Consider the following 14,168-nt stretch of genomic DNA (forward strand, 5'->3'; position numbering starts at 1 on the left):
CTGAGAGTGGCATTATCAATGGCTTGGCAATCCAATGGTGTCACTCGTGATACAGAAGTTATGGAATTTTCCCTGTTCAATGCCATGAATGGAATTACGTTTGCAGTTTTTGAACGTAAATCATCATCCAAGTAATACGTTAATCCATTTTTAATAATTTAACAGAAGCATCTGCAGTTCAAAGTTTAAAGCTATACACCGCTCATTTTTAATCTGATGAATATGTCTTCATTGCACAACGTGACTTAATTGGTATTCATTCTATCTTCATTAAAAGCCAAAGACTCAAATTGTATGTTTTCTTTTTAATATGTGGATGGAACAGTATAGATTTTGTAAAACAGCAAGTGATTCTGGGAAATATATTTTGGGAGAATACTTTGCTGCCGCAGGCTACCAAGTCCAGGGTGGGCAGAAAAGGTGAGCTCCCACTTTCAGTAGTGTCATCAGTGGAAGGTGCTCAGTGGAATCTTCCCAAACAGGACAGAGGCAAAATGTTGAACGAGTCACCTCTGTCCTGTTCAGCTATTAATAGTGGTTTCCTCAGCAACAATGGCAGAGGTCTGGGAGTTGGTTGGTGTACTGTCCAATTAGTCTTGGGGGTTAGAAACAAGTACTTAAATGAAAATGATTTGTCACTTTTCTCCGGAAAGCATTGTTTCAATTAAAGTGTGTGCCATTCAGTATTTCAGAATTATTTTAAATGATAAATCATAAGATTAAATTTTTAAATATCAATGTAAGAGTAAAGTTGGAGAATCTGTTTATTGATTGAATCAAAGTCCCACTTTTAACAATTCCAAAGGGAACCTTGCCTATCCCAAATGATGCTTTACCGCTCCCAAATGGTGCATTACTTCTCCCAAAGGGTGCCTTGTGTTGTGTATTCATTGTGTTTTCTCACAAGCAGCCTTGTAGCTGAACAGGGACACTTTAAGAGAGCGATTGAGTGACGTCATCTCCATCTGCGCGTGCAAACGGGCAATCGAACATCACAGCCTGTAGTATTAACATCGTCTAAATAGATCTTCACGTTTTGGTTGACCCTCCAAGGCCTGCACACTCAATCTTGAATTCACCACATAAAAATTGGTGCCGAGGAAGACGAACAGTGTTTGTTGGCACCCAAAGAAAAGTCAAAAGCACCTGAAAAAATAATAAATAATTGAAATCGTCGCTACATGAAAGCTGGCGAAGAGGGAGCCAAACAATGACTGCAGCGACCAGAGGAATAAAAATGTCACCGAAAAATCCAAAGGAAACAACCTTGGAGAAATGCCCACCACGCGCACCACCCAAAATGAACTAGGTAGCTGTGAGTAGCAAATATCCTGTAACAATAAATCTAGAGCCGCGGTGTTGTAAAACACAAAGGAAAACAGACTGAGCTCAGGCTGTGCTTTGCTTTGGGGAGAAAGGAAACAAGGTAGTGCTCAGAACTTGTGGCACGATGTGCACATGTAAGCCCTTCCATAGAGAAAAATGGTGGGAGTTTTAGATGCCGTGGGACCGATTAGTGAGAATATAGATCGATGGAGCTGGTATACAGATGATTGAACTATTTTGTTCAAGCTTACAATATATCAGCAGGTAGAAAAGCCCCAACATTTCTGAGCATAATGGGGGAGGACATTTATCCTCCTTGGGCGTCTGGAAGAACCGGAAAAGCCAGGCACAAAAACATACAAAGAAATAGTGGAGATTTTGCAGGGCCACTATCCATCAACACATTCAGTCACCACAAAAAGGTTTAGGTCTCATAAGTGCAGCCAAGAAGAAGGCGTATCAATCACACAGTTTGCCATTAACCTGAAAATACTGGCTAAAAAGTGCGAACTCGGGGGAGGGGGGTGTTAAATGAGATTATCAGAGATAGATTAGTCTGTGGTTTAAGGAACAAAGATATTCAAAAGCGGTTGTTAACCAAAAGCAACCGACTTTAAAGATATCGTTGGTAATTTAATCTTTATTATTGTCACAAGTAGGCTTATATTAATACTACAATTACGTTATTGTGAAAATCCCCTAGTCGCAACACTCTGGCGCCTGTTCGGTACATTGAGGGAGAATTCAGAATGTTCAAGTTACCCAACAGCATATCTTTTGGGATTTGTGGGAGGAAACCAGAGGACCCGGAGGAAACCCACACAGAAACGGGGAGAGCGTGCAGACTCTGCACAGACGGTGACCCAAGCCGGGAATCAAACCCAGGTCCCTGGCGCTGTGAAGCAACAGTGCTACCCACCCTGCTACCGTGCCACCTTAGTTGCTGTATCCATGGAATTATCAGCCAAATAAGCTCAACAATTTAGTTCAAGCTCAAGAATTCACAAGACGTTGACTGAAACTCTAAAGCAATGATAGACTCGCATTTGCTATTGATGTGCAAAACCAGGCAGTCAGCAGCAGATTGTTGATGCAAAGACATCATCTGGCAGAAATTGTGGCAGAAAGGACCACATTACATGCGTTTGTTGGAAAAGAGATCAAGCTTCACGCAAAAACTGTAGGAAGCAAGAGCCAAATAAAACAAAGGGCAGGGCAATCTGAATCAAGAAAAAGTGTTCATATGATACAAAAAGGATGTGAGAAGAAACTCGATTCACAGTCTGAAGATGAACTTCATTAAATGTATTAGCTATTGCCGGTGCATCAAACCAATATTGGGTCACTCCATTCCTGGATGGTCAGCTGACGAAGATGGAGGTGGACACTGGGGCAGCTGTCTCGCTGGTGTCAGAGTCTCTTTAGCAAGAAAAGCTATGACAAAGTGCTCTGCAACTCATGAAGATAGCGATAAAAACCTACACTGGAAAAGTGGTTCCATAATATGAGGCCGTATTGATGTAACGGTGCAATTAAATGGACAGACATCAGATTTGTCCTTGCACGCAGTCAAAGGAAATTATCCAGCACTAATGGGAAGCATTTGGCTGGAAAATATCAGATTAAATTGGACCGAGGTAAATCTCATGACGGTCCGTTTCAGGCCTACTCAAAATCTTGAAGAAACATGCCATTGTCTTCTTGAAGAAACATGCCAATGGCTGGTCAGAACATAGAACATAGAATATTACTGCGCAGTACAGGCCCTTCGGCCCTCGAAGTTGCGCCGACCTGTGAAACCACGCGAAAGCCCATCTACACTATTCCCTTATCATCCATATGTCTATCCAATGACCATTTGAATGCCCTTAGTGTTGGCGAGTCCACTACTGTTGCAGGCAAGGCACTCCATGCCCTTATTACTCTCTGAGTAAAGATCCTACCTCTGACATCTGTCTTATCTCTATCTCCCCTCAATTTAAAGCTATGTCCCCTCGTGCTAGACATCACCATCCGAGGAAAAAGGCTCTCACTGTCCACCCTATCCAATCCTCTGATCATCTTGTATGCCTCAATTAAGTCACCTCTTAACCTTCTTCTCTCTAACGAAAACAGCCTCAGGTCCCTGAGCCTTTCCTCATAAGATCTTCCCTCCATACGAGGCAACATTCTGGTAAATCTCCTCTGCACCCTTTCCAATGCTTCCTCATCCTTCCTATGGCGACCAGAATTGCACGCAATACTCGCGGCCGCACCAGAGTCTTATCCAGCTGCAACATGACCTCATGGCTCCGAAACTCATTCCCTCTACCAATAAAAGCTAACACACCGTACGCCTTCTTAACAACCCTCTCAACCTGAGTGGCAACTTTCAGAGATCTATGTACATGGACATCGAGATCTCTCTGCTCATCCACACTGCCAAGAATCTGACCATTAGCCCAGTACTCTGTCGTCCTGTTATTCCTTCCAAAATGAATCACCTCACATTTTTCTGCATTAAACTCCATTTGCCACCTCTCATCCCAGCGCTGCAGCTTATCTATGTTCCTCTGTAACTTGTAACATCCTTTAACATGAATGATTGGGCCACGCCAAGCATAGCCATGATGAAAAAAGACGGAGCTGTACATAATGGCGATTTTAAAGTCACTTAATCCTGTAATGTGTGCAGAGTTGTACCCTCTACCCCTGAGGCTGGAGACTAAAACATTAGCAAGATCAACCTCAGTCAAGCATATCTATAAATGAACATGGATCAGGATTCACAAGAGTTCTTGATGATTGGTACAAAAGACGACCATTTGGCATCACTTCAGCATTGGTGTTTTTCCAAAGAGCTATAGACCAAATCTTAAGTTTAAGGAGGAAATTTATTTTATTGACAGACCATCGTCCACTCGCAATGATTTTCTGATCACTTTCCATCACTGGCAATGAGCAGAATGCAGAGATGGGTATTGCTCTTGTCAGCACACACATACACAATCAAGTATCATCATTCAAATGTTCATGAGAACACAAATGGACTCTCCCAACTACCCTTACCAAACAGTTCATCAATAAATTGTTTGCGTGGAAACATTTTCCTTTTGAGCAAGTACATAATACTCCTGTAACCACAGGACAAGTGTGGGTGGCATGGTAGCACAATGGGTAGCACTGTTACTTCACAGCTCTAGGGACCCAGGTTCGATTCCCGGCTTGGGTTATTGTCTGTGTGCAGTCTGCAAGTTGCCCCTATGTCTGCGTGGGTTTCCTCCGGGTGCTCCGGTTTCCTCCCACAAGTCCTGAAAGACGTGCTGTTAGGTAATTTGGACATTCTGAATTCTACCTCCGTGTACCCAAACAGGCGCCGGAATGTGGCGACTTGGGGCTTTTCACAGTAATTTCATTGCAGTGTTAATTTTTGCTTTATTGCTTGTGACAATAAAGATTATTCTTAAGAAGCGTACCAGATGTAATCCAGTATTGTCAGAGGTTATGGGCATGGTACTTTGAGGCAGGACTTCAGGAGCAAAATATTAAGTTAAAGCAATATTCTACCCCAAAATTTGAATTATCTTTACAGACAGGTTTTCTCTCTGGGGAATGAGTCATCATTCCATCGTTGTTAAGAAAACGAATTATACAAAGTCCCCTGTGGTATTGTAAGGATAAAGGAGATAGTCAGGAGCCATTTTGGGGGCTAGAATCAAGTGCAGACCCTGCCGCCATTAGCCCCAGTTACACCAGTGGGAATAGCCTGAAGCGGCTTGCCAATGGTTACATGTTAATTAAGCCGGACCGTTGGAAGGGCACATGTTTTTCATTCTAGTCAATGTTCACTCGAAATGGCCTGATGTTGCCAAGATGAAGTCAACCTCATCGGAGAAAAACAATTGAGAGATTGGGTGAGATCTTCAGCAGATTCGGTTACCCTGAACAACTGATAATGGACCGCAGTTCAGCCTCAAGAGTTCATAAAGTACATGAAGGAGAACGGAATTCCACATATCTGATCTGTTCCTTATCACCCTGCCACAAATGACCTGTCAGACATTTTGTACAGAAGATGAAACATTAACGGTAACCAGAGAACAAGGTTCATTGTTTAAATGTTGGAGTCAATTCCTGCTCACGTAAAGGAATACTGCGCACTCAACAACCCAAGTTTCTTTGAGATTGCGAATGGTTAAACATCACTCCGCACACCATTCAATTTTCTAAAACTCAAGACAAAAGGCATTGTGAAGAAAAAGCAGCATGATCAGGTCACATGGCAGAAGAACAAGGTGAAACGTCATGGGCAGGATTCTCCGCCCAGTCGCACTCGTTTTCTGTTGCAGTGCGCTCCCGCCAACAGCGGGATTCCCCGTCCCGGCAGCTGGCCAAAGGGGTTTCCCATTGTCGGCAAAACGGAGGATCCCGCTAACGGAAAATCCAGCCCCATGATTTTCGTCAGGGTCAAGATGTTCTGTCAAGAAGTTACACCACAAGTGAAAAGCGGATTCCTGCCACCATCTTAGCACAGACAGGACTGATCTCCTACACTCTACAAACCCGAGACGATGTAACATGGAGAAGACATGTGGGTTAATTTTTGTCAACAAGAATCAATCCGCCAGAGGCAGAACTGACGAGGGAGTCCAAATCCAGCTGGGCCAAGAGACGACCTGGACCTTCCTGCGAACCTGACACTAACCAAACTACTTGGAGAAAACTGCAGCTCAGTTGCTAATCAAACACCGAATCAATCTCCGATCGTGTCGACTCCGATTATGATAACCATTGACAATACTTACACCAAGCCAAAGATGGCAGAGGTTGCAGCAAGTAGGAAAAAGCGGACACCTGAGTTCGTCGACAGCCACACAAAACGACGACCTCCGAAACGTCTGACGTATTGACTTGTTGTTAATTGATTGTTCATATTATTCTGTTTACTGTGTCAGGGACCTTTGATTTCAAGGGGGAGGAAATATTGTGTATTCATAGTACTTTTTGGGTTTCCTCATAAGCAGCCTTGTAGCTGAACAAGGGAACTTTAAGAAAATGATTGAAAACGATTGGCTGTTTGTGCGGGCAAACGGGAAGTCCAACATCACAACCTGTAGTGTTAACATCTTCGAAATAAAGCTCTACATTTTAGTTGAACCTCCAAGGCCTGCAGTTTCAGGGCATGATCCTCCGGCCATGCTGCGATGGAAAAGCAACTCGCCACGGAGTAGCGTAGCCATTGAAAGCCAGGCGACCCCACTCCTGGGATCTACCCGGCTCGCAATGCCTTGTGAGATTCAACGCAATCTCGCAAGACGTTGCAAGGTGAATCCCATCCACAATGGGCGGGATCACGTTTTGGCAAATCTGCATATTAGAGCGAGGTGGTAAGCTTTACGCAAATGTGCAGATTCCCGAGGTACTTGAGGCTTTGGGATTCAATCCCTTCGCCTCGAGGATCTTGTGCGGGCACCATTTGGTACTGGTTTCTACAAATGGAGACCAGACAGAACGGCACTTCTGTGAGTTTCCAAGGAGATTGGAGGCCCCCACCTGCATGCCCTTTGCAGGTTGGTACTCTGGCACTGCTGGTGCCACCTGGATACCATGGCAGTGCCAGCCTGGCATCCTGACAGTGCCCGCTTGGCACCTTGACAGTACCACATGGGTGCCAGCCTGGAAATGCCAAGGTGTCCAGGTGGCATTGTTAAGGTGCCAGGTTGGCACTGCCAAGTTGCCATTGTTTTGTGCACACGATCGGGCCAGGATTGCCCGGTGGGGTGGGGGACCCTCACATATTGCGTTTGGACTGGGGAGAGGTCAGGGCTTCTTCTGGGGGCCTCGGACATCGGCGATCGGCATTACAACAGGGAGTTGTGGCGAGCGGAGCTCCCCCTTTGTAAAACAACGGGGCTATGTGTGGCCTCGGCCGCACGATCCCCATCCAGACCCCTGATTCAAAGTGAGTCGTGTTGAATAGCCATGTGTTTGAAGGCCGAGAAGCATGCAGCTAAACGCGCTCGCTAGAGGACTTTGTTCCCTTTTGGGAAGATCGCGCCCTCAATCTTGAATCCACCGCACCTTGCCTCTTTCAAAGGGGATATCCAAATGAATCCTTCAAGTTCAGACCTCCCCCCTTACCTGTTCTAATCTTCACACCCTGAGTTTTACACAATGGCCTACCAGAATCCCGCTTCAGTGGAGGCAGTGGGCGATCTAAATGGCCAACTGCCTTCGTAAATTGCAGATCGCACATGCCACCCCTTCTTCACTCCCACCCCCACAAAGATGAGAAATGCCAGGTTCAGGACTTCAAAATTTCAGCGGTTTCCAGGGTTTCCGCCAAGGCAGTGAGCCTCTCCATCATGGTGAAAATCTGGGCCAAAGTGATTTTCTTCCCAGCAAAATGTATTGGGGATTTGCAGAAACAAATGTGATATAGAGTCAGTGTTAGGTGAATGCTTCAAATTGCATTGCATTAATATGTGCACATGCATTATTAGTGATTTATTTTCTCTCCCCTTTTTTTGCTGTCCAGTTTAGTTGCCACGCAAACCCTTCTGAAAGCTAGCCAACGTCTTTGATTTGGAGAGATTTGTAGTCTCAGTTCAGCTGTCTGCACAACAACAGGCAAACAACTGGCAAAGTCAAAAGAAAGGAGAATGAACATAGCCAGAGGGAGGAAATTGTCAGTGCAATGCTCGTTCTTTCTGTCAAAGGATTAATACTTTGCTCGGAGAGCTTATATGTGGATTTTGAGAACATATTAGCTGGAGATTAACCAGGACTTTTTTTCACCACCACACTTTTCTATTTCGCAAATAGTGAAGAACTTGTGTGGTATCTACGGCATATCCTCCTGAGAAAATAATAATATGGGCTAATGCACTGATGCAACCTGGTACTTAAAATTCATATGAAAATTAAAAGGTTTACATTTTTGGCTTTACTGATTTGAGTGGAAAGCCAATTATGAACTTGAATTAGTTTCATAATTGAATAATGATTTAAAGGGCTGTGAAATTAATACTTTAGACCAGCGTACAGTTACACATTTGCACTGATTCACATGAAGTAACAAGGCTAAAGTTGTTTTTTATTTAAATAAACATTAGTAATACTTTTGCAAAACTATTCAAACTCCTGACATCCACTTCCAGTGCTACAACAGTGTACATGAGTGATAGGGAAAGAATATGGATCAGATGATCTGTTGGAATTGTTGCATGGAAAAAAGTAAAATACCGCAATTATTTGCTGCAATTGCCTTTTGCTATAATCAGTTGAATTGCTTTGATTCATCAATTCTTTAGTGTACAAACTGTGGTATGCAGAATTGATGATCGAACAGAGAAGCAAACATTATTGTAGGAGTATTACTTCATGGTTCAGTGAATTTAAAATTTCTTAGTGAAGACAAAGTCTATTCTTACATATTGTATATAAAGAAAGAAAGACTTGAATTTAAATAGCACCTTGAGGATGTCGCAAAGTCCATGCAGTAGCTTTGAATTATGGTCATTGGTGTGCACGAGGTCCCATGTATGGGTGACCAACTGAGCCAAGGATGACATCCAAGAATACTTTCTGTCATTCAAATTAAGCTTCTTCACTCTGGAACTCTATTAGGGATTTGACCAGTGGCCCCTAATCCCTGAATGAATCCTGCACTCTTAGAGTGCTGCTTGGATTTGAAAACAGGGCAGTGAGTACAAATGGCTATGGTACAGCCTTGAACCTCCTGCATTAATCTGTTCTCTGCCCCATTCTGTTGCAAAAACTACTAGAAGCTGCTTTTGTTGCACTTGCAAAGAAAGTGATGCACATAATCTATTTGCCCTCAGACAGTAATATCTTGTGCTTATCTAGAGCAGAGATAAGCAGCTTCGAGGTTCGCAATACTGCTATATGAAACAAAAGTGCATTGTGCAGTTTTTTTAGATTCTACTTCACACAATGTACCATTAGACTGTCTTTTTATTCAAGTAGAGACCTGAAACATTTCATAAATCTTACTTACATCCATTGTGTTTTCAGTGGCTCTCTACAGCACATTTGAAAGAGATGAATTTTAGACCAAATCTATGGTCATTGCCACCTGGAGATTTCCTGAAGCACAAAAGAGAGTTTTGTCCTCTAAGTAGTTTTGTGCAGCTGCTACCCATTCATCTTTTGAGGCTGAAATTGCTGTTTGTTTTTACTGATTTCATGGCAGGGTAGGTTGGAAGCCCAGGAATTATTGCAGTTAGGAAAAAAAAAATCAAATATTTCGCTGTAGATTTTGTGCAATGCAAGATTCCTTGATGACGCTGCTTAATTAAATAATGTAATTACAGACCTGAGAAAATGGATGCTAGATTGTTCCAAGTTGTAAATGCTTAATAATTAATGCAGTGGATCAAAAAATACCAATTTATAGTGAATGCTGTTCAAGTTTATCTATGGGAAAGTATTACTGGCACTCATGTACTGTTTATTGTTAGGTTCGTACGTAATGACAGTCACTGCCAATGATGCTGATGACCCAAGTACAGCCAATGGCATTGTGAGATATCGGATCTTGTCCCAGTCTCCAATCAGCCCATCACCAAATATGTTCACCATCAACAGTGAGAATGGGGATATTGTTACCGTGGCTGCTGGACTTGACCGAGAGGTGAGCTCTTTGGCTTTCTCTCTTCTTTGAATGTCAAAACATTTCAACATCATGGAACTTTGTGGTTTTTTTCCCACTGTTTGTTAATTCTTTTATTATTCACCCAGCACTCCGCTCCACTTGATTGCTCATTTAGATTAGATATTTATGGTACTCCAGTGTTCTGCCTTTGATTTTGGATGACTCAAATTTGAATTTATTCCAGAGAAACAAAATGAAAATATTTTCACTCCATCACAGTATCTGGTTTCTCATGCATTGAATGAGCCCACAAAACAAATCTAATAAATAATTAAGACGTACTTTGGCATTCACACTTCAAAGAGTTGGAGCGGAGTTCTGGGTGAATAATAAAAGAATTAACAAACAGTGGGAAAAAACCACAAAGTTCCAAGTTGCCAACCCATGTTTTATATGTTCTATAGAATTCCACAGTAAATCAGTGATCTTTCTTGTGTAAAAATATTTTTCTTCAAATACAGATTTGATTTCACAAAATATATCCCATTGCTCTGGACATCTTTACGTTTTCCACACTCCACACTTGTAATTGAAAAAAGCATATGGCAAAAGAAATTCCTTTAAAATAGAGGTTCCCTTTCTCTGTACAATAGTATTTAACTGTCACAACATGTCAAGCAAAACATGTATGGGGAATGAATCCAAGCCAGGGCAAGTCTTTTATGAATACTTTCATGAAGGCAATGTTTCCAGCCTTTGTTTGATGCAAAATTATATAAGCGTTTATCAGTTTTTGTTGAAGATCAAACAAATCTCTTAAATGTTGTGAATCAGAAGATGTGATCTGAATGTAGCATGAGAATAATTTTCCGAATGACCATCAATGGAAAAATTACTTGTTTGTTGCACGATATATGATTTTTTTTAATGTGACTTATAATTTTCAACATAAAATGCAGTACTGAGCTGAAACTACATCAGAAAATCCTCTTCACGTGTCAGAACTGATCAGTTGAAATGGCCTGTTGTCCAGAGGTACATTCACATTTAGAATCCTTCATTGAGTGTGTGAGATGTCCCGTGGTCAAATCCTGGAAGAGATCTTCAGCGTAGTCACTAGTACAAGTTGCAGAGCTCATCAGAGTTGTCTCCAATGATTTTACTCAGGGGGGTATTGGCTTAGGGATTATTCTAAAGGCAATACAGAGGGATAACATTTATTTTGAACCATTTGCGGGTCTGAAATAGGCACCTGACAGAAGCTTGGTCCTCACCGAAGGTCTTGGCTCTCAGATACACTGTCAACGAGCTGCTGCCACCAGAGGACAAAGTTGCACTGGAGAATTCCCCAAGCAGCTATCTGGTTGGTCTTGGGGAGATGATCGGGAGACTGGAGGTGATCAGTGGAGGGGGAGATGATCGGGGTGGGAGATGGTGATCGGGAGACTGGAAATCATCAGGAGACTGGAGATGATCGGGAGATGGAGGGTGGCATGGGGAGGGCAGCACGGTGGTACAGTGATTAGAACTGCTGCCTCACAGCACCAGAGACCCAAGCTCAATTCCAGCCTTGGGTGACTGTGTGGAGTTTGCAAGTTCTCCCCGTGACTATGTGGGATTCCTCCAGGTGCTCCAGCTTCCTTCCACAGTCCAAACATGTGTAGGATAGGTGAATTGGCCATGATAAATTGGTCCTTGCTGTCCAAAGATGTATAGGTTAGGTTATGAGGTTATGGGGATAGGATGGGGGAGTGGGCCTTGTTAGGGTGCTCTTTCGGAGAATCAGTGTAGACTCGATGGGTCAAATGGCCTCCTTCTGTACCGAAGGGATCTATTATTCTATGACTGGAGGTGATCAGGAAACTGTAAGTGATCAGGAGAGGTGTTTGGGAGATGGAGGAGGTGACTGGGGCAGTTGATCAGCGAATGTGAGGCGGTGATGCGCTCTGAAATCCCCTTCAGAAGTTCAAAGATGAGGGATTGCAGGGCAATTGCCCAGAAGTGCAAACATTCTCAGAACCACCCGGAAATGTAATTCGAATAGCAAACTTCAGATGGTTCTGACTGCGTTAACCCTGAAAAAGGTAGAAGAATTAAACCACTTCTAAATTCTGGCCAACTATTGTGCAGACCCAGACCGACCCCAACAGACTTTGACCCTCCTGGGGCTCATCCCCAATCCCTAACTAAACTGGACCCACTACAGGACTCGCTCACCTCACTGACACTCTAGGGGATGACCCCAATTTATAGATGACCCCACCTACTGCAGTCCCCCACCACAATGACAGCCTAAAGGGTTCCCCCCACTGTCATAATATACACCAGTGTATCATGGTGCAGACACACACACTGATGGACACACAGCAAGACCAATCAACACACACAACATGGCAGCCAATCACCAGTTAGAGCACACTCACTATAAAGACAGAGGGCATCAGTTTTCCCGCTCATTTGGGATGCAGCCTCTCAGAAGGACAGAGCTTACAGCTTACAACACAGATCTTCACCATGTGCTGAGTTCATAGACTGGTTAGGACAGGCATAGGTCTTTAGTTTAATCTAACATCGTGTTAACCCACAGTGAAAATATGTTCAACAGTTTCTAGCTTAATAAAATAGTGTTGTACTATTACAAGTGTTGGTAGCCTGTCTATGTTACTGCTAAGGTAAACGCAGTCTCCACAGATCCAGAGTACCCAACACATCATGGTACCAGTAGCTGAGGGATGTTAGAACTTCTTAGACCTACCTCAAGTGATCTGCCTTCCACCAGCATACAGCCATCCTGCAAAATGGACAACGTCCGCCTGCCGCCGCCGCTCCGCATCACCGGTAACCTGGGGGCCAACTGGAAGATATTCAAACAACGCTTCCAGTTCTATCTTGAAGCCACAGACCGGGAAGCTGCCTCAGACACCAGGAAGATTGCTCTCTTCCTATCCACGGCCGGGGAACATGCCATCAACATTTTCAATTCTCTCACCTTTGCTGATGGTGAAGATAAATCAAAATTCAAGACGGTCCTCCTTAAGTTTGACAGTCACTGCGACATCGAGGTGAATGAAATTTTCGAGCGCTATGTATTCCAACAGCGTTTGCAAGGTAAGGATGAACTTTTCCAGTCCTTTCTCACCCACCTCCGCATCCTTGCGTAGTCTTGTAATTACGGGTCCACCTCCGACTCCATGATACGCGACCAGATCGTTTTCAGTGTTCAGTCGGAACCCCTCCGCCAGCATCTCCTCAAGGTAAAGCAGCTCACCCTAGCGATTGCCATCGAGACCTGCGTGCTACATGAACACATCCAAGCGGCTGAAACGGCGTGGCAAGGTCCCCACGAGGCAGAATGGGTCCAAGCAATCGAGCATCTCCAGGGCCTGAGCCTGGATGAGGCCGGCCATTTTGCGCGCTTTTTGCGGACTCCCGCGCTTGTGTGCACCGAATGAGGGGATGGTGACGTTGACGAACGAACTTCGCAGGCGCGCACCACGTATGGCCGCGCCACGCATGCGCGGTGGCGCAGCAAGCGTACTGACGCTACAACATGCGGCAACTGTGGCTCCACACATTTAAAGCGGCAATGTCCTGCCAAATCCCAACAATGCCTGCAATGTGGCAAACTTGGCCACTGTGCTGCTTTATGCAGATCAGCTCAGCCTGCCAACTCTCGTCGCTCCAGCCAGCCTTGCAGGAATGTCCGGGCCATTCAACCCACGGTCACCGAGCCTGATTCAGACCTGCTACCCGATATTGACAACGAGGACCCGAAGGCGCCTTTTTGAGTCAGTATCATTACAAAAAACAGGGTGTCCCCGAAGCAAGGAATCCAGCCTCTACCGGTATACAGCATCGATCCGGACGATGAGTGGTGTGCCACCCTTACGGTCAACCGGTCCCAAATACGATTCCGCCTGGACACCGGTGCCTCCGCCAATCTCATTGCGCGGTCTGACCTCCAAAGCCTTTGTGTCAAACCAGCCATCCTGCCATCAGCCTGCCAGCTATTAGATTATAATGGCAATGCCATTGCTGCCAGTGGCTCATGCCAACTTGAAGTGAAGCACAGGTCACGCTGAGCCATCCTTCCCTTTGAAATCGTGGGCTCCTCGAAAGCCTCCCTGCTTGGCGCGCAGACATGAAAGCTGTTGAACCTAGTTCAGAGAGTTCGCTCTCTCTCTCCTGCTGACGCGTCTGCCTTTCAGGACACTGACTTCAGGGCGCAGCTCGACGCCATTATCAA

The 14,168-nt window shown here is 44.4% G+C and overlaps 1 protein-coding gene across 3 annotated transcripts in view; it reads left to right on the plus strand.

The window, feature by feature from the left end:
• The window catches only part of LOC140428374 (cadherin-4-like), a 1,038,564-nt gene that overhangs the window by 801,015 nt on the left and 223,381 nt on the right, over window positions 1-14,168 (plus strand). For all 3 annotated transcript variants that reach the window (XM_072514764.1, XM_072514766.1, XM_072514765.1), the window contains one exon: window positions 9,789-9,961. In XM_072514764.1, the coding sequence (XP_072370865.1) occupies window positions 9,789-9,961 (173 nt within the window). The remainder of the gene's footprint in view (window positions 1-9,788; window positions 9,962-14,168) is intronic.

This window comes from Scyliorhinus torazame, chromosome 8, assembly GCF_047496885.1.
Source record: "Scyliorhinus torazame isolate Kashiwa2021f chromosome 8, sScyTor2.1, whole genome shotgun sequence".
Lineage (NCBI taxonomy): Eukaryota > Metazoa > Chordata > Chondrichthyes > Carcharhiniformes > Scyliorhinidae > Scyliorhinus > Scyliorhinus torazame.